Here is an 18,535-nt window from a genome sequence, read left to right as displayed (position 1 = left end):
CCGTCACAACATCACCTTCAGCTCGCTATCCACTTAGACCGTGCTCTGTTGATCCACCCTGCTTTCATCCGCTAAATCTCTCCACCTTCGCTCCGATTACCCTTCACCGGCCACATCTGACGTACCTGCCGACAACTACCTACCGTCAATTGGCATCGGTGACCAAACCCGCATAGCCGCTTCCCTATCGACAACACCACTTCCGCATACCAATCACCTCCCCCGACCACCCGCCTACGTCATCCTCCTCACAATGGTTCTCTACAGCTTCTACATCTTCGATCGGCACAGTAAGTAGTTCCCTGAACGTCATGCCGTGCACGCGCTGACCGCGTCCCCCAGCCGAGTGCATCTACTCGCGGCGCTGGACGCCCGCGCGCCCCTCCTCGTCGTCGTCCAAAGCCACGGCGCGCCCGCAATCCGGCACCTCGATTGCATCCAACGGGGATGTCGTGGCCGCCGTGCGCAAAGGCATGTCGCACTCTGACGACGAGAAGCTCGTCTTTGGCCTTGTCTTCTCGCTGCGCAACCTCGTTACCAAGCTGGGCGGCGCCGACGACACCTTCCTCAGCTACCGCACCGGCGAGTACAAGCTGCATTACTATGAGACGCCCACGCGCATGAAGTTTGTCATGCTCACCGATACAAAGGTGATTAACCTACGCCAGTACTTGCATCAGATTTGGGCCAATTTATACGTCGAGTATGTGGTGAAGAATCCGCTGGCGCCTGTGGAGCATCCCGGTGGGATTGGGGTTGCGAATGAGCTGTTTGAGAGGGGTTTGGAAGCTTTTATCACGGCGGTGCTGCCGGTTTGAAGACGATGGAGGGCAATAAGTCAAGATACACAACGGCAGAACGCACACGGGGACACGGATATGGCATGCGACAGCACCATGGGCTGGGAAAGGCAGGACAGGCGGGTTTTCCCATTGCAATGCAGCCACGGTGTCCCCAACGACAGCAAATATTCCCAGGCCCAGAATTCCTGAACCCAAACATCCCCACGAAAGAGGCCTAGAAAGCTGCGCCAGATTACCGCGATTCTTGGGGAATGCAATGACAGACATGCATACAAGCTTCGAGCCGTGTCGGGAGCGGCCGCACTTTCCTTGTAAACCCCAGACGCTCGACTGGCCCCACATTCATGTACACAGCCTCACACCAAGACGCGACTAAGCAGCGCTACATGGGGACGCGCGTGGGCTCTTAGTCTAGACCCGTGGTGGGATGTGTGGAAGAGTGATGGGGAGGAGGGGCATGTTGCGTTGCAGTCTAATAGATATTGAATATATGCTCCCTTTTTGACGGCACTGTCAACGCTGGTGTCGTGGTGTTGTTTGTGTATAATCGAGACATGTATACTGGTGTTCGGGCTCTGGGGAGCGGCCGGACCGAGGACTCATGCAGACATTTTGCTGCTCTTTTGGCGCAGAGGAACGTTGGTGAAGAGTGGATCGCTGGATGGGAAGGATGTCTTTTGTTCATCTCTAGCCTCGTGTACAGCGATGCGGATATGACTGAGCATATGTATAGTTTTTGGGCCGTCTGCTTCCTATACCGATGCTTGTAACTAATTCTTTTGTTTTCTTCTTTCGACCAAGAGAAAGGTTTTACGAAAGGATAAGATGGCGAACGGTTTGGGAAAGTAGTACATGTTTTGTAGATCGTCTCGAAAGCACGGAGACACAAGGTTGTGTCTAGCGTTTTTTCGGTCTCCCTCTTCTCATAGTGGAGCCAGAACTCGATTTTGGTATTTGTTTCGGGTAATAGATGTGATAGGATGGTGGAAGTTAAAGTGGCAAAGACGTCTTTTGTGTAACTTTTATTCACACGTCGAAGCGGGACGTTCATGGCGTGGTGGTTTCGGTAATTCAAATTTTGGTGTTTTGGAGAAGAAAAGGTTGTTTGTGAGGGGAAAAGGAGAGAGAAGGACAAGTGTCGTTTATGTATCTCACGCCCCAGGCTCAACGAGACAAGACTATGTTCTTCTCGACGTCGATGTTGAGGCCCCCAATTCGTCGCAGTGCACACGAGTGATCTGGAAATTGTTTTCACATGGTTCGTTTTGTCCGCAAGTTCTCTAGAAGCATGTCCGGCGTCTGCTTTCTGTTCAGGAAGAAATGGGTGTCTCAGACATGAGTTCGTTTTGATTGTGATTTTGGAGCAACGAGAGAGTTGGTGGAACGAATTATGTTTTGCAGATCGCACGTCTGGTTCCGGTAGGGTGATTGCGTGACCTGATCAGGGCCACATCCGAGATATCTATGATTTCCTCTGAACATTCAGAAGGAGGCAGCAGACGCAGACATCGGGGATCAACAATGGTTTTTTTTTTGGTAAAGAAGCGGACGAGCATGCATAAGTACCCATTGCTCTAATTTTCGCAGAATTGATAAATCGGGTTATATAGAAGAGAGGGAGCCAGAAGGTGACGAGGAAGTTTATATATCCTCAGCTTATGCGACGAATGCAGCGACGTCCCGCAACCGATTCTAGCCGTGTTTCTACCGCAACCATAGAACTTTCCACAGGTCATGATCCTCGACCAAGCCTCTTTCCTGCCCATTTGTAGATGGGATCCTGGAGCTGTACAAGTCCGGCACAGCACATGTTACCTCCACCACAGCGATTCTTTCCACCTTCTCCCCTCAATCATGAAAAGATCGAATACTGTTTGTGGAAAGGGAAAGCGACCCAAACATGTCCAAGACCACTGGTAGTTTCGATACCGAATCTGGAACATTCATGCAGCTGGAATCATCATCGAGTGCGTCGATCTTTTTGAGCACTCCTCTGCACATGTGGGTAGGTGCCAGTGTTTTGGCGATTCCAGAGACCATGGCAAAAGACAATTACGTTTTTGGGGCCCGAGAAGCTAGGGGGAGACAGCCATGGTTCTGTCGACTCGAGATTTTGGTGAGCAGAAGGACGAGAAGGCAAGAATCAGAGCGATCGATGGCTTCTATACACGGCGTTGCACGCTATCGGAGGCAGTCGACGATTTGCCAGACTTCTATGTCAAACACCAACCACCCAAAGAAGTGAACACGGAATCAGTATTCATCATCAGACTCCTCTTCGGTATACCATTCTTTTCCTTCCTCTTCCTCGTCACTATCGCTCTGCTCGGCGTCATCCTCATCCTCATACATTATAACGCCTAGCTCTCTTCGTCCCTCTGCATAAAGTGCCTTCTCTTCCTCTCTCAGTTTTCTCTCTAGTTTGCGTATTTCTTTCGCTACTTTGCGCATTTTCGGAATCATCGCATCGACGACGAAGTCTACAAGTCTTCCACCAACGGCGTCGAACTGCGAGATGAACACGGGTACTAGCTCTTCGAGAATCTCGCGCAACCTTGCGTCCTCATTTTTTATGCGTCTCTCTTCCTTCTGGGAGTATCGAGGGTATGGTTGCTTTTTGTGATCGGGATTGTCAAAGTGCCTGATGCGGCCGATATCGCAACATGTGTGTCTTAACTCCAGGTATGAGAATACGAATAGGCGCATGTACCCCTGGATGAGTCGACGAAGCTGGAGGGTATTTGCTGCTCTATCAACCCAAACGGTGAGTTCAAGAAACACATTCGCTATTGCTTCGTCATGTTGACGCTCCCAGATGGGTCTTGTTGCGATGCCCTTTACTTCTCCCATCGAATTTGCACCTTGGATGTAGTCGCAAATCGTGGGGAACTGCGTGTCCCGCCAGGTGTCTGTGAAAAGTCCTTTCCAGAAGCACGTCAAAAAATCGCAGCCGGAAATGCTGCATCCACATTCGCAACTGTCCAGAATTTCCCCTTTGACGAGTGGCTCAAAGGATCTGTAATCCCAAGTGACTTGAATTGGCGCATCACATTCTTTGAATAAGCGTCCAGAGAACGTTTCAAGATGTTTCGCAGATTGCCAGGCCAAACAATGCATGGCAGTAATGTCGGATCCTGGCCAGGTTTCTCGTAGATCTGCCCCTCTTGAGAGGAACCAATTGACTGTCATGTCGCGCTTGTTCAACGCTCCCCTCGGATCATTGATGTACGGGTTGTTCTGCGTTAGAAAATACACTAGAGGCGAGCAACCCGTTTCCATACTACACCTGAAATCCTTGCCACTGATCTCACGAAAGCCATCATCCTCCTGCCTTTCGAACACCAGACGTTCCATCGGACACCAGCAAAATGTCCTGTGATAAAGACTTTTCCTCTTTGGCCAATAATACTGTGGCACTTTGACGCCTTTGCTCACCAGCGCAGTGAGCATGCATCTAACATGCGCGTCGGGTAGATTACTACGAGCACTATCACAGCAATAGTCGATGCCATGCGTTTTCACTAGATGGTCAATCTCGTGCCTCAAATCGCGAACATACGAGGACATATTGTAAGCGATGCCCTTACTAAACTCTGGTAGCGACCCGCACTCATGAGAGTCGAACACATCTTCTGCATAGCCAATCCATTTGAGCTGTGGTTGCCCAAAGTCTGCCCTGCGCAAGAGCCAGAACCGCATCATTTCCAATCGCTTTGTATAAGCTAAGCTTCCAAGCAAAGTATTGTCCCGTGGATTGACGGAGTCTTTGTTGAGGGTTGCCATGACATCTTCTTCAAGCATGGTCTTACAGCCATCGATCCAGCCATGGATAGCAGCCAGCCTTAGGGCAAAGATGACAGTACCGTCGTCCAGTATCCGCATATCTTTCGATTGTCGAAGGTAATGCTGAAGCCCATGGTCAGATCTCGATAGTATCGCCTCCACCAACTCATTCTCATCTAATCTAGCATCTGTGAAACTTTCGATCCGACTATCAGTATAAGTTTTGGTGCTCCGACTCGAAGGTCTAGAAGTCCGTATTGTCCACTGAGTGATCTGCAAACCGTGACTCAACAGTACATTTGCTACAAAATCTTCTTGGTGCAACAATGGTGGAGGCGTGGACTTCATGAGGGCATCCATAATCGTACTGCTATATATATCAGCTTCAGCACGTTATTGTAGTATGATAGGATATTTTCATAAAAGATGAAGAAGTTCAGGAGATGACGCAGATGTAGACTTACCGTCCATGATCGTCTTTTCCAATAGCTTCGACAGACATTCGGGCAAGGAGAGTCAGGAAGAGATAACAAAAGTTTTTGACGTAGTCAGAACTGTAGTATTCATCTCTCCAGAATTCGACCTCCCCACACAAATGCTATATTACATTCAGCTTTTACCACATTCACGAAGAGCATGTGATACTTACATGTAAAATCGTACGTCCATCAGACAGGCGATCATGTGGTGATGCTCGTCCCTGCTGGAATATCTCTAACAGTTTGTTGACCTCGCCACGGAATACTTCTTCGGTTGTGGTGTGACCTGAACTCACCAAGTCGGGAATGAACGAAAATGCAGGCGAAGATTCCGCGACCACTCGATGACAGTCCAGAGTCTGCCTGAACGGAGAGCCATCACCACAAGCTAGTGTCAGCGAAAGCGACACCTTCGATCTGAGAAACAGACTACACATAGTGGCCCGAAGCTGCAGATCTGTTACGGTGTTCTGAAGAGCAGAAAGACGGCATTGAGGGTCGTGAGACGAAGTCCAAGCACACGCGAGCGTGAGCCATCCTGATCGATAGCCAAATGCACTTGTCTTTTTTTGGCATGTACATGGGACTTTTGCGAGTTGTCGCTTCAGTTTTCTATCCTTCCGATTGAGTGACCTCAAATTCATCATGTCGATTTCCAGTGTAGACTCTGTCGTCGAGGTCACTTCGCTCACCGTGGCTTTCTAGCTAGTGTCAGTCGAGCATGTATGAAGGAGAGGCGCAAATACCAAAAGCTCAAGTTGAGAGACAATGGGCTGTAGCGTGTCTTGTATGTGATGTACATCAGCATGGAGACTATGAAAGTTATGCGCCGTAGTTGTAAACCCTCTTTCGACGACCTGTGAATTTTCAGCGAGCTGAATTCGCGTCTTGTCGAAGATCTCATGCTGTAGTTGTAAACTGGATTGATGCTGCGCCGTTTGGTCTACCGATAGCTGTGTAAATCGCAACCCGATATGTTCAGAGGCCAGACGTTGTTGATCAATGATGAGCGCGCATAGTGCAGTCTGTAGACCCTGGTGTATCGTATTCAATACGCCTTTCCAGTATTCGATCTCCGCTTCTTTGAACGGGAAAGCCATCCGCTTGCCCAGCCTCTTCAAGTTCGACTTGATTCCGCCACTCGATGCCGGATCGTCTAGTTTCAACTTCTTCCGGATCGTTACAATGGCCTCTGCACACGATGCAATACCGGTGAGAGTTGTTGACACCGCCTGAGACGGATCCACCTTCGTAACGATGGTTTCGAGCGAGTCAAGGACGTTTGTAAGCTTTTCCGTGTCCGCCGCGATGTGGTCAACCTTGTCCTTTGCATTCTTGACACTACTGAAGTACCATTCCAGGTCCTTGCAGAGTTGGATCGCGAGAGAAACAACACCGACTGCGCTGCCGGTGATCGAAAATGGGTCTGCCATGACAAAAGATGTTGCGCCGATGACAGTGTTGTTCAAGAAGTGAGGGGAAAGGAGAGTGCGAGATGAAGCAGCGGGACATGAGAAGGCTGAGGCTGTGACAAAGGCGCAGTGCATGCAGCCGTATGGTGTTCGACCACTCACATTCATTTGACACTAACACATGCAACACACCTAAGCAGCCACATGCCGGTGCGACACGTTGGACTAGATGATAGGGAATATTATATGTATATTGCTCCTGTACGCCTAAGTCTATATTAATAAGAAAAGTAAAGCGCTCAATGCTGCGCAGCCAGAGATCTATGCTCCTTATTCATACGCGGTGAGTCGTCTTCCTCATCATCGGAGTCGAGACCTTCCAATTCGAACTCTTCAGCATCTCTCACTCTACGGTCGACCCTGGTGTAACCATTGATATGTCCGTTCGCGTGACCATTTGCAAGAGGTGCTTCGGCATCAGCCTTGTCATCTTGGCCCCAAGCGTACACGGCGTAAAGATGGATAAGCATGTTGACGACTAGACACAAATTAGTTTGAGACAGTACTGAGGAGATTTGAGAAGACCTACAAAGGAATAGCAAGAAAGCGACGCTGTACAGAATAAGAACGTAGGACACATGCGTGACGTTCGCATCGGAAAGCAGCTTCATCTGCTCTTCAGTCGCACCCATAAACATGAAACCTCCAGCCATCAATAAGAACGGAGTCAGGTATTGGAAGCTGTTCGGGTCTGAGCTGTCAGTCGCAACGGAAGCTCGGTCCTTGAGCACGAATGAGATCTCGATGATGCGCGCGGCACCTGCAGCCATGAGGGTATAGCCAAAGATGGTATGGATCATAGTCGAAATCGGGAGGTGTTGCGGATGCGCGGACATAGCCCAGCCTGTCATCAGGATGATTATACCAGGAATGAGGTTTCGCTTCGGTTGTCCATTGCGCTTTCGGCTCAGCCAGACACCGACTAGTCCCGCAGCCCACCAGACGATGCCCATTGACGTGTGCTGTAGATCATTATGCACCCATGGTCCTCCCCAGCGGTGTTCTGTGAATGTGTTGACGCAGCCCCACGCAGCAATGACGAGGGAATCGAAAAACTCCTGGCTCCTTCCAGTCCTCCGCAGCCACATTTGTCCGACCAGAAGCAGGATCAGGAGGATTATGCCGTATGCAATGAAAGCGCTTCCCATGATGAAGTGTGCCAAACATTGTCCGGTGTGGTCCGCCCTGCAGAAGCCAAGTGCAGTGATACCTCCAAAGAGGAATTGCACCCACGTCACCACAGGCATAGCCTTTCCGACAACGCCGTGCGCCTTTACTACCACATGCCGTATCTTTCCGTTTATGCCCTTTTCAAGGTGTAGCTTCAGGTAGATGCCCATGGCGACTTGGGATACCAACATGAGCATGATGACCGGTACGAACTGGGCATGGATGTTCTCGGTGAACTGTCTGCCTTTATGCCTGTGGCCGAGGAAGTAGCCGATGATTGCGAGGACGGTTCCTATGGACTGGACAGGGACGTGCCATTTAGATCGTATTATCTGGGCATGTTGTCAGCATGTGTGGGAAAGTTTCTTTACAATACGGAGCCACATACCCCCAACACCATACCAGTGGGGAAGATGATGCCCCATGCCAAGGACTGGATCAAGATGTGCGTCCATAGTATCGAGTCCTAAAACAACCGTCAGTCATTCTGCGCTGACAGCAGGTATCCGCCCTGGCGGTGTGTCAACGCACGATTGGGTCAGGTGATATAGCCTCGCCGTCTGGGATAGCATCCATATCGTGGTCGTGAGCCTTGACTACTGCGGTATAAAGAAGCGCCACTAGGGCTGCTCTTCTTGTATTGAGGGCCATGTTGCCGAAGGCCCTTGTGGAGTATGGTGAGTGTCGCTGCAGCTCCGAACAGGTGATTATCGTCGTCGTCTGCTGCGTTGAGAGTTTCAGGATAGCATCAGGGCGCGTGCTAGGGCGGGAACGAATGGGCGGTCGAGCGTGTTTGTTGTTTCCCTTGCAGCAGCAGTCGTCGCAATCCCGTGATTACGTTAACACTTCCGCCACACTCCGGCGAATGCGATCAACACCATCATCTCCGACACCAACGCCGAACTGCAGCTTCACCTTCACCACCCGCGACATGGCCATTGAGAAGGGCGTCACCGAAATCGCGGATTCTGAAGATGATCTAATGACGTCGTCACCTCGTGTTGTTCCGGATGAAGCTGCGGACAAGCTTTGCGCAATGGCACGCGTTCCGTACCAAGAGCGACAAGATGCGTTGCACGGGGCAGATTGCCTCCACCAAGCATTCGCACAACGCAATGCCAACGCAGCTTCATGCTCAGCTGAAGGCTCGGGCGGCGATCGTGACGATGCTCAAATTGACGACGCGTCGAAAATTGATCAAACTAACATGACACTTCAAGACCCCAGTACAGTGCAAGAGGAAGGAGCGATTAATGAGTTGGGCCACCACGACCTGGGCTCGCATTCAGAACTGCATTCATCAAGCCCAGCATCCATCACTGGAGCCATATCAGATGAGTCTAATGTGATGTTGGTGCAAGCCTTACCAAGGATGGAGTCACAGCCTGGTGAGGAAGTACCAGCTCGAAAAGCAGATACCGGCATCCAACAAGACAGAAGTAATCAGACGACCAAGGACGAACCCGCCAAGCAAAGCGATATGAGAGCCGTAGAGAGCGCAGTGGTGAAAGATGTGGAAAACTATTCCGGAGCCGACTATCAAGAACAGCCGTGTATCGCAAGTAGTAACAGTCCCGCCAGAAATGAGCAGGCAGCAACCGAGAGCATCCATCCCATTATACTTGGTACGCAGTCAAAGGCGCCGAGTACCATTGAGCAGCACCCGTCGGATGCCAGCGTGGACGTGGAAGCATCCGATGGGTTCAGGCCACTGTCGCAAGGTTACACGACACATGGCAGCCTTTTCCAAGAGTCAAGCAACAATGGCAGCCAAGCTGCAGGCCATAGTTCAGCACACGGATACCCGAACGAGAATGCAGTCTGTCCTAGGCCCATGCTCATCCAATTCACTCGCTCACATTCATAGGCTCACACCCCAATCACCTCTACGGCATCATCCATAGGGATAACTTCGGTCGATTCTGCAGCGGACGCGTCAGTTGGCAGAGTCGGCAATCATGCAGTCCCAAACCTTTCCTTGGGCGCCGAGCAACATGATGCCCAAAGTCCAGGAACCACGCTCCGCAACTCGCAGATAGATACCGACACTAGCGGAACTGCCATGAGCACCAGAGAGACTAGCTCAATGATCGACCACAAACAAACTTTGCTAAAAGATCCCACGGAACAACATCTAGCCGTGGCAGAAACGGCCTTGTCGAAAAAGAGCGCAGACGAAGATTCGGTGGCTAGTTCACGAAGTACTGAACCAGCTACTCATGATCAATCGTACACTGGCGCGCGTTGCATGACCTCACCTCCACAAACACCGCCATTGAAGACGTCCCAGGAAACCACTCTCGACGAGATGAGAGCACAAAAGGCTGCGCTTCTAGCTTCTCTCGGTGCTCTTCCAGCCATCCAAGTGCTCATAGAAGAACACGCTCTTTCAGACGCCGAACTAGACGATGCAAACGACGTGCCTACTGAGACTGACATCATGGCAGCCGCAAACAAGATAGTCAGAGAACATATCAAGTTACTGCATGAATACAACGAACTGAAAGATATGGGCCAGGGATTGATGGGTCTTATTGCAGATCAGCGGGGCGCACGGATCGTGGAAGTGCAAGAAGAGTTTGGCATCGATGCAGCGGATTAATCATTAACACCAAGGAGATAAACGGGAATAATAAGGCCGTCGATAGCGGCATGGACTAGCCTTGAGAGACACTTGACAGACACGGGATGGCAGTGTCAAATAAACCTTATACTGTAGGTACTTCCATTTTTGCTCCATATACAATCTGCCATCTTCAACCTCCTCAACAGTGCTTCCTTGCTTAGTGTGATAACCCGCAGACGCGCCGCACCAGACCGGGACCTTCGACTCGCCCAGGTCGCCAACAGCAGCTCATGCCGCTCTTCCACGTAAACCTTAGCGGCGCTGCTTGGCCTTGACACATCAGTCGGCGAATATCGATTGCGAACAACACGATAAGCCACGAACTGCACAATACGGGACAGCGAGCGCACACTCAGTCCGTTCTCCAGATCTGGACCGGGCCTTCGACGCCCGCCATGTGTTCCGGGAGCGAGAACGCCTGCGCACGGTCTTCGAGCCGGTTCGCAGGGACGCGTTTGGCCAGACTGCCGGAAACCGGAGAGACGCCGATTGGAAAGGAAGGATTCCAGAACATTGGACTTCACCAGGAAGAGCGCCACACACGTTGCTTTTCCGACCTTCGTCGCGTCGACCTTCTCTCGCAGTATCGGAAAATTGTAGAATTACGATCAGCTGAGCCGAAGTCATCATCCGATGTTCCATGACTCTGCCCACATTGCCAGCTCGGTCAACGTCGGCCACCAGCACTGCAGCAGGATATTGGACTGTACACATCGTCTTGTATTATTGCGGGTCTTCTTCGGTCGTTTTCACTCATGTAGTCAGGGGCCGCTGCGGAGGCTAAGATCGTACCCCGAATACACCAGCAGAGACGACCCCATGCTTCGAGATGGTCTCAAGCGGGTGTCAGTACCTGACGCATACCAGCTCCGTGTCAGCCATCGGTGAAGGACGGATCGGGCATCTCGACGCCCAAAATTACGCAATGTCTACAAGTCGGCGACGTTGTACCTATGCTGTTCGTCCGCCTAACAGGCCAACTGACGAAGTGGCGGTGCAGAGTCTGCTCCTTGCCGACCAGACAGTGGAGTCGCATGTCGTGCATTCATGCACATCGTGTCAACGGTCTCCTGCAGATTTGAAGATCCGCAGACCCACGTAGGAACGCACCCTTGGGAAGATCCCAGAAATCCCAGTCTTCGGATTTATTATTGCGACATGTATGCTTACCATGACTTGGTTCAGCATGACTTGTAAGTCACCACAGTGGCAATTCTCATTTGGACGTCCAGAAAAGATGATCGCGGTGCCTGGAAAACACCCAGCACATGGACCGTATGATGCTCTTGGGTATACATTACCCGTGTCCAATTTCAGGGTTAAGATGACACTCACTTTCGGATAGCAAGCTCATACATCTAACTTCCGCGTGGCACTCTGGATGTCAGAAGCTAGAGTTCATAGTGTCCCGCTCGCAGATACCAAGCAAGGGTTCTGCTCCACTTTGCAATGCAGGTCTAGTCGCAAACACAACCGAGAGTCCTTTGGGACACACCAAATTACTAGTGAATGGCGTCGAACCGCGGTGATTGGCAGTTAGAAGAAGTGCAGGATAACCAAGGCCCTCGCTAAGCTGACAGCTCCGCGGTGCATGCCGTCCCGTCCACTAACACTCTCCCACTGCTAGTCAGTTACCCATGATGAACCTATCGGCAATTGCAAAGCGCCCTTCTCGAACGGGGCATGTCTCCTTTCCGTACCAGCGACGATATATGGTCGTTTTGAAGACCCTGAACCCTTGCCGTCTAGGACCTTTGTGACCGAACTCCTCCTTCCCCAACTTTCGGCGTTACTTTTACCACACACCATGTCGGCATCCGTACAGGACTTCCAGCTTGCCGCTTTGGCCGCCGGCTTCACAATCGGGTTTGGGTTCTTGACAGTATGGGAGGCTGTCAAGCAGACACGGAGGAACCACAGCCCGCTACGATCTGCCTACATCTACATGATATGGGGTGAGATTTTTGTCAACGTGGTTATCGGCATCATCGGATGGCTGTTCTTGAACGACAGGCTCGGGCCAACGTAAGTTGTCTAGAAGACTGTACACTACAGGACGTCTTTGCTAATGAAGAGCTACCAGTGTCCCAGTCCTATTCTTCATCTTGTTCTTCTGGGTCTTCGAGGTTCAGCTGCTTATGCAAATTATCATCAACCGTATCGCTCTCATCGCAGAGCACCGGAGTACCATCCGTAACCTAAAATGGGGCACGGTGGTGCTCATCACTGCCATCAACATCGCCGTCTTCTGTATCTGGATCCCATCTCACACCGTCCCTCCGGTCAGCGAGACATACGTCAAGATCAACAATGTCTGGGACAAGATCAGCAAGGTCCTTATCCTAATCGTCGACGCAGGCTTGAACTGGTACTTCCTACGAACCGTTAAGATCAGGCTAGTGGAACAACACGGTCTCACCAAATACGCGCCCCTCGTAGGCTTCAACGGCAAGCTCATGGTCGTATCCATCGCCATGGACGCCCTCCTCATCGGCCTCATGTTCCTCAAAAACCAGGTCGTATACATCCAATTCCACCCCGTCGTCTACATCGTCAAGCTCAACATTGAAATGTCCATGGCCTCCCTCGTCGTCCGCCTCGCTCAAGGAAAACAAAGCGACATGAGCCCCGAAGAGTTCCACAGCTCTTCTGGCCCGGACTCGCACTCCCGATCCGCCGTACTCTCGCACCAGCCAAACTCCATGCACTTGACTAACCGGTCCAAGCGCAATACGACGAACGTGCGCAGCCCGGGACTCAGCAAGATCGATAGTGATGATAGCTTGGATTTGGGTGGCATTCAGTGTACCACGGATCTGCGCATCACGCACGAAGATCGGAAAGATTATGTGGACAGGAAGGACTTTGTGGAGGGCAGCTCGAGGAGTAGTAATGACGCGCCGGCGCCGAGTGTATTTGGGGATGAGACACCGTTGCATAAGCAGGGCATGAGGGTGCAAGAGAGGGAGGTGTAGAGCGCTTTTTTCTCTCTTATGTTTCTTCATGTTTGTGTGAGTCGTGTTTAATTAATGATACCCGTGGATATGTAATCACAATTGGTAACTACAAAGGCCGAATTCAAGACAATGTGTACGTCAAAAGTGTCCTCTCTGCAAGCTTATGAAGCGGGCGTCTACTTCATCTACTCGGGATTTCGGACTCAACGCTGCCTGCTTCGGCAATGATCTGATTGGATATCATACTGATCTCAACGCGCGTGCTGTCGCTACTCTCATTGCAGCGTTAACTTCGCAAACGAATGCCAACTTCTTCATCGACCTAGCTTGACGTACTGCCGGAGTTTGATCCACAGGCAGCACGCACAGTCATGTGTGTATATGGATCTCGCCCCACCTCCACACTCCAACGGTCATGCCCTCCCCCACTCGTTCGCAGATAGCCAGCCTACCACCACTACGACCAACACCACGCGACACGGTTCTACCTGATCATCCCGACCGGTACTGCGACAACGAGCTGCCATCTAAACAAGTTTCTTGCGTTTGTAATGTGGACGAAAAGAGACTGATCTTGGCGGGTATAGGTATTACACACCGAGTTGGCGATGTATAGCATTATCAGATAACGTAGTAGGAGCTTACTGGCCAGTTTTCGACATGTGGAAGAGGTGAGAAATACGAATACTCGGCTGTTCCCAATCTGCGAAACCGATGTCGAGGCTTATCGTCGACCACAATCTGGTCTACCCAGATCAACAATATGCAGGAATAGGTGGACAGCCATCCATCGTTCCATGTGTTGTACGCTAACAAGATCATCTCTTTCCACACTGTTGTCCTTTCTCGAGCGTCCAACGATACATCTAGAAAATGGACATCCTCATGATCGTCGCTACCTTCTGGGCGCCATCTAATCTCACTCAGATCTTTCTGTAACTGCCCGTCTTCCTGTAGCTGCCTATCTTGTCTTGTGTATCGCCATTCAACACTGAAAGCAGGGCCTTTGATATGAAGCGTGGCACTACGCGCCGGTCCATAGAGAGCTTCAGCACTCTTGGGCATGTATTCGATCGAAAGGACCTCGCATTTGCAGTCAAGGCATCCCTTATGTATGACTCGGCCATCAACTGACATCCATGACCAGGATGGACCTCGGTATTGGGCCGGTCTATCAGTAGGCTGATGAAGGTTGGACCAGAACAAGCTCGCGGGCATCATATCCTCCCAAAGACCTGCTATGTATCGTTTTGGAATAAAACTTGCAAACCTCTCAGCAATGCCAGATATAGCAAAGATTCTGTCTTGTGATTCTGTCACAGACCGTAGAGTGTAAGATTCAACGATTCCCTCCCAGGAACTATGGACGACATATTTTTCCAGTTGCCCGGATGGATATCCGGGATTTACCGAGAAGAACATAGCTGCGTCTAGGAAGTCACTAGTGTAGACAGACTCGGCTTCTTTAGACTCAAAAGGGCCACGACCTGCCCAGCTTCCACCTGATTTAGTGATGGGGATACCCGCTGAGGGTCCCACGCGGTGGCTGGGGATCCAGCCATCTCTGTGATCATCATCTTCGTGATCATCATCTTCTCTTCGACAGTGCCACTCTGTTGACCACGTACCAACAATGAGCCGGCGACGAGAAAGAAGATGTTCTTGTAAAGTCCATCCTCGTGTGTTTATAGCTATATTCTCCTCCTGATCATACGCATCTTCAAAGAACAAGGTGAGACGATATGTTTGGCCGTTCTCCGCTTCAAATTGAAAAGAACTGGTTCCAGAGGGGAGTGTTCTGGGATGCAGGAAGCCCTCAGTTACTCTATCGCCCCTCTTGTTGACCACCGTTAATGTCGCATGAGCATAGATTTTCGTCATTTGACTGATTTCAGCCTCCTTGTCTTCCTTGCTATCCTGAACGATGCACATCGAATCGATCCAGATGTATCGGAAACCCAGGGCCTGGACTGTTTTTGCAGCATCCTGGATGGTCTTTGGTAGAGTTTCCCAAGGAATGTTCTTCTTATAGAGATCTTGATTATCTTCTGTCAGCTTGTTCGATTGATCTCCGCCCCAGCAATAACTCAGGGCCACATATCTTGACTTGTCATGTTCCTCCATATCGTCGCCACGAACGATTTTCAATCGTAACTTGTCTTGAGGGCCTGTTACCCTGATCAGGCGAGTGGGAACATACGCGCGCTCACTCAATGAGCAGATCTTGTGGTAGCCATTCCGCTCATCTTCACAGTGTTCTAACCAATCATGTACCTCCGCGACCGTGCGAGCTGAAAGCGGATCACGAGAAATTGATCTTCGGATCGTTACTTGCCTATCAATATTATCTCCTAACTTTGTCAGCGGTGTTGCTTTACCAGACTCAATGTGGCGTATCTTGTATCAGTACAGGAGACTCTTACCTGAGGTCTTAATCAAGACACAGCGTATATGGTACGGATCTCCGTAGCTTGCAGCATTCACAAAGCAGCGACTCACGTCCATATCCCCACAGACGTTATCAGGAAGATGCAGGCCTTGTAGACATATCAAGGGATGAATGTCGATTTCGCCGTTTCTGTGAGTGTACAGATGGATGGCATCAGGATTTGTGTGTCTGAACTTTTCATGTATCCTATGTTCCCAATAGTCCTTGAGGTACTGCGCAAAGTCACACTTAGCGTTGGCTTTGAGCCCGAGATCTGCCAGAGAAATACCCAGACGATTCATGGTCACCTTATGGAAGCGAAGATTACTCAACGGATCTTCCCGTGCGCCCATAAACGACCAATGTATCTCCTCCGGGCTTCCTGGGAATACTATATCCACACAATGTGCGCATGAGTGGGCAGGTGGTGAAGCGATTTCCTCCATATTTGATCTTGGTGTTGCTTCTTGTGCTCTTTTTGATGTTCGGCTGGTACTCGTACTGCCCGTGCTTGTGTTGATTCTGGTAAGGCTGACGGTGCAACTTGCGTCTGAACAGACCTGGAAAACCACTATATCGAATATTGTTGAGCTCGTCGTCCAGATAAGAGACCATAACTCGGTGACAGAAGTCTTGCTGGAGCAGCTACGATGTGGGGTGCGATGTGATAAGTTAAAGTGCTGACCAGGCTGAGCCATGACAGCGCATACCGCCACCGTGTCACGTGGCCATGATGCGGGGTTTGAAGAATGATAAACAGCCTTGTAGGTCTGCATCGCGGCAACAGACTCATGCCACATGGCGTCTTTGTCTTAAGTTTATGCACAAGGTAACAGTGCTGCACTTCATGAAACTAATCTTCCTATTCATTCAATCTCTACTCCTGTCGGCCATCGCGCCTGTCAGAAACATGGATTGAGAGGTGTCTATATCTCACGATTTGACTTCACACACTCTGCGGGACCTATTTAATAACAGCCGTCGATTTTTTGGCAACCTGTGAGATTATAACCCGTCATGTCAGACTCTAAACTTGAGAGACATCATTATTGTAGCTTGGAAGCGATTTGTGCGTCTTTATGCCTGAAGCTCAATTATCCTAGGATGTAACGACCTAGGACCTAATAGTAGTGCCTATGCCGCCTTTGCATAGATCCCGATCTTCATAGCTGCTCCACAATACAATGCCTTGTTACCTGGACATTGGGTGTTGCACTGTGTCCAAACGTACCTAGCAGGATTACCATTCATGTTGTTTCCACACCAGCACTCTTTACCAGCCTCAACACCATAATAGCGATAACCATAACAGATCCTCGAGCATTTCCCAGTGTCCATCTGGTCATCCTTCACATAGACATCAGACAACACTCGTTTGGTGCTATCCTGGTAGCAGCCATGCCACGCAAACGGTTTGCTGTTCCATTCTTGTATAATCGCAGTCTGGTTATTGCGAGCTGCTTCGAGCGCTTGCTGAGTGGTTTTCAACTGGGCCTCTAGTTCGTTCTGACGGGTGGTACATGTTTGTTCCTGGGCGTTGCATTGAGATTGTAAGGTCTCCATATCAACCGAATGAGTCTGTTTTTCGTTGTCGAGGTCAGCCGTCATTTGGTTGATCAGTGTCGATTGTGCAGCCAGGGAATTTTTGTAGTCTTCCTCGCGTTGAAGACATTCATCCCTGTCTACATTGCAAGTATCGGAACCAGGTAGAGAGCCGCTCGTAGGGACCGCAGATAGGGTTCGATTGAAGAGTAGGCCGTTGGAACAAGTGCAGGCACAGTTACAATTCGGCTGTGCTGAATTATCGGTACATTCGAAAGACGGTTTCACACCTGGTATTCGGTAAGCTTTTCCGTGTGATTTTCAAAGCAGGTGGACTTACCATTCTCGCACTTGTATGAGTTTCCGAGAAGATCGAGTGAGCCAAGCATTTGCTGGGTGCCTTGAGAGTAACTGGTCGTGCAAAACGCGACGGCGAACAAGAGCCAAGAAGTCCTCATTTTGGAGAATTCAGATCGAATATAAGGATATTATGTGATGAATGGGATGGTTTCTCTGGCGTCTCACATGGGTGCGTCTTTATATCTATAAAGATGGGACCATAGTATGGTAGGTACCATACTATCGTCCCACTCCGTCTACAACTTTTTCGTGGTCACTGCCCTCTTTCCTAATTTGAACGTCTTTCTGATAGTGTAATATTCCTTTTAGCTGCGTGTATGTCACTACGCATGACCTCAGAGCAATCTGTGCGGCAGCAAACCGCTGGTGATCTACGCTTGTGTAAAGGTCTCTTCAAGAGTATCTGGTATGATTTTGAAGCCTTGACGTTACTGTACCGGTTCATAAGATAGACCGGATCACGCGATGAGCTGCTTTTGCTCGTAAAAGTGGGGTATCACATGATCTAGCTTAATGCGCGCAAAGGCACGACAGTGGGGCCTTGATTGTAACACTTTCCTTTTCGAACGATCGACATTATTCTTTACCTCAATCTGCAAATGGGCAGTACCCAGGTATCTTCGCGCTTGCTTATGGCTTCATATGAAAATGGGAGGCAACATGATATGATCAACATTACATAGGTATGCAAGCCGGTCAATGTCATGAGTAAAGGGATTCCATGATCATTTAGCAGAACATAGCACTTGCGAGATGTATGATTCGGCATACAAATGCTTCGACAATACATGTTACTTAAGTGGCTAGATGATTCTCAGAACCATGAAGTTGACATGTGCTCAGGCTACATGATCTCGCATGAGACTGTTTGGCTCCTAATTTCTACTAATCTCAACAAGTGTTTATTCGGGATTA

At 50.0% G+C, this 18,535-nt stretch overlaps 9 protein-coding genes across 9 annotated transcripts; 3 read left to right on the top strand and 6 right to left on the bottom strand.

The window, feature by feature from the left end:
* Positions 1-1,069, top strand: CC77DRAFT_147882 (snare-like protein). The gene is made up of 3 exons (XM_018530294.1): positions 1-290; positions 343-919; positions 965-1,069. The coding sequence occupies exons 1-2, from the start codon at positions 254-256 to the stop codon at positions 816-818; spliced, it is 513 nt and encodes a 170-aa protein (XP_018385397.1). The 5' UTR covers positions 1-253; the 3' UTR covers positions 819-919; positions 965-1,069.
* A 69-nt stretch (positions 1,070-1,138) lies between these two features.
* CC77DRAFT_147766 (hypothetical protein) lies at positions 1,139-2,214 on the bottom strand. The gene has a single exon (XM_018530292.1). It carries the CDS (start codon positions 1,852-1,854, stop codon positions 1,276-1,278), a length of 579 nt encoding a protein of 192 aa, XP_018385396.1. The 5' UTR covers positions 1,855-2,214; the 3' UTR covers positions 1,139-1,275.
* Positions 2,215-2,960: 746 nt separating this feature from the next.
* Positions 2,961-6,558, bottom strand: CC77DRAFT_1021305 (hypothetical protein). The gene is made up of 4 exons (XM_018525238.1): positions 5,812-6,558; positions 5,236-5,766; positions 5,051-5,184; positions 2,961-4,953 (listed from the first exon to the last, which is right to left on the bottom strand). Exons 1-4 carry the CDS (start codon positions 6,496-6,498, stop codon positions 3,057-3,059), a joined length of 3,249 nt encoding a protein of 1,082 aa, XP_018385395.1. The 5' UTR covers positions 6,499-6,558; the 3' UTR covers positions 2,961-3,056.
* A 152-nt stretch (positions 6,559-6,710) lies between these two features.
* Positions 6,711-8,710, bottom strand: CC77DRAFT_1021304 (hypothetical protein). Its single transcript, XM_018525237.1, has 4 exons — positions 8,239-8,710; positions 8,096-8,173; positions 7,067-8,039; positions 6,711-7,015 (listed from the first exon to the last, which is right to left on the bottom strand). The coding sequence occupies exons 1-4, from the start codon at positions 8,356-8,358 to the stop codon at positions 6,777-6,779; spliced, it is 1,410 nt and encodes a 469-aa protein (XP_018385394.1). The 5' UTR covers positions 8,359-8,710; the 3' UTR covers positions 6,711-6,776.
* On the top strand, positions 8,639-10,350 carry CC77DRAFT_1041272 (hypothetical protein; the record flags this gene model as incomplete). The annotated part of the gene is made up of 2 exons (XM_018527233.1): positions 8,639-8,938; positions 9,575-10,350. 2 exons carry the CDS (start codon positions 8,639-8,641, stop codon positions 10,307-10,309), a joined length of 1,035 nt encoding a protein of 344 aa, XP_018385393.1. The 3' UTR covers positions 10,310-10,350.
* Positions 10,351-12,085: 1,735 nt separating this feature from the next.
* Positions 12,086-13,059, top strand: CC77DRAFT_964971 (hypothetical protein; the record flags this gene model as incomplete). The annotated part of the gene is made up of 2 exons (XM_018535703.1): positions 12,086-12,358; positions 12,417-13,059. Coding segments are annotated over exons 1-2 (861 nt in total), but the record flags the coding sequence as incomplete, so codon positions are not given.
* Positions 13,060-13,766: 707 nt separating this feature from the next.
* Positions 13,767-15,890, bottom strand: CC77DRAFT_147672 (HET-domain-containing protein). Its single transcript, XM_018530291.1, has 2 exons — positions 15,714-15,890; positions 13,767-15,641 (listed from the first exon to the last, which is right to left on the bottom strand). The coding sequence occupies exons 1-2, from the start codon at positions 15,793-15,795 to the stop codon at positions 13,912-13,914; spliced, it is 1,812 nt and encodes a 603-aa protein (XP_018385391.1). The 5' UTR covers positions 15,796-15,890; the 3' UTR covers positions 13,767-13,911.
* Positions 15,891-16,681: 791 nt separating this feature from the next.
* CC77DRAFT_991087 (WSC-domain-containing protein) lies at positions 16,682-18,040 on the bottom strand. The gene is made up of 2 exons (XM_018536340.1): positions 17,601-18,040; positions 16,682-17,550 (listed from the first exon to the last, which is right to left on the bottom strand). Exons 1-2 carry the CDS (start codon positions 17,716-17,718, stop codon positions 16,853-16,855), a joined length of 816 nt encoding a protein of 271 aa, XP_018385390.1. The 5' UTR covers positions 17,719-18,040; the 3' UTR covers positions 16,682-16,852.
* Positions 18,041-18,159: 119 nt separating this feature from the next.
* CC77DRAFT_147575 (hypothetical protein) lies at positions 18,160-18,523 on the bottom strand. Its single transcript, XM_018530290.1, has one exon. The coding sequence runs from the start codon at positions 18,408-18,410 to the stop codon at positions 18,204-18,206; it is 207 nt and encodes a 68-aa protein (XP_018385389.1). The 5' UTR covers positions 18,411-18,523; the 3' UTR covers positions 18,160-18,203.
* Positions 18,524-18,535: the final 12 nt, after the last annotated feature.

This window comes from Alternaria alternata (assembly GCF_001642055.1).
Source record: "Alternaria alternata strain SRC1lrK2f unplaced genomic scaffold CC77scaffold_12, whole genome shotgun sequence".
NCBI lineage: Eukaryota > Fungi > Ascomycota > Dothideomycetes > Pleosporales > Pleosporaceae > Alternaria > Alternaria alternata.
This window is presented reverse-complemented; position numbering and strand designations above follow the sequence as displayed.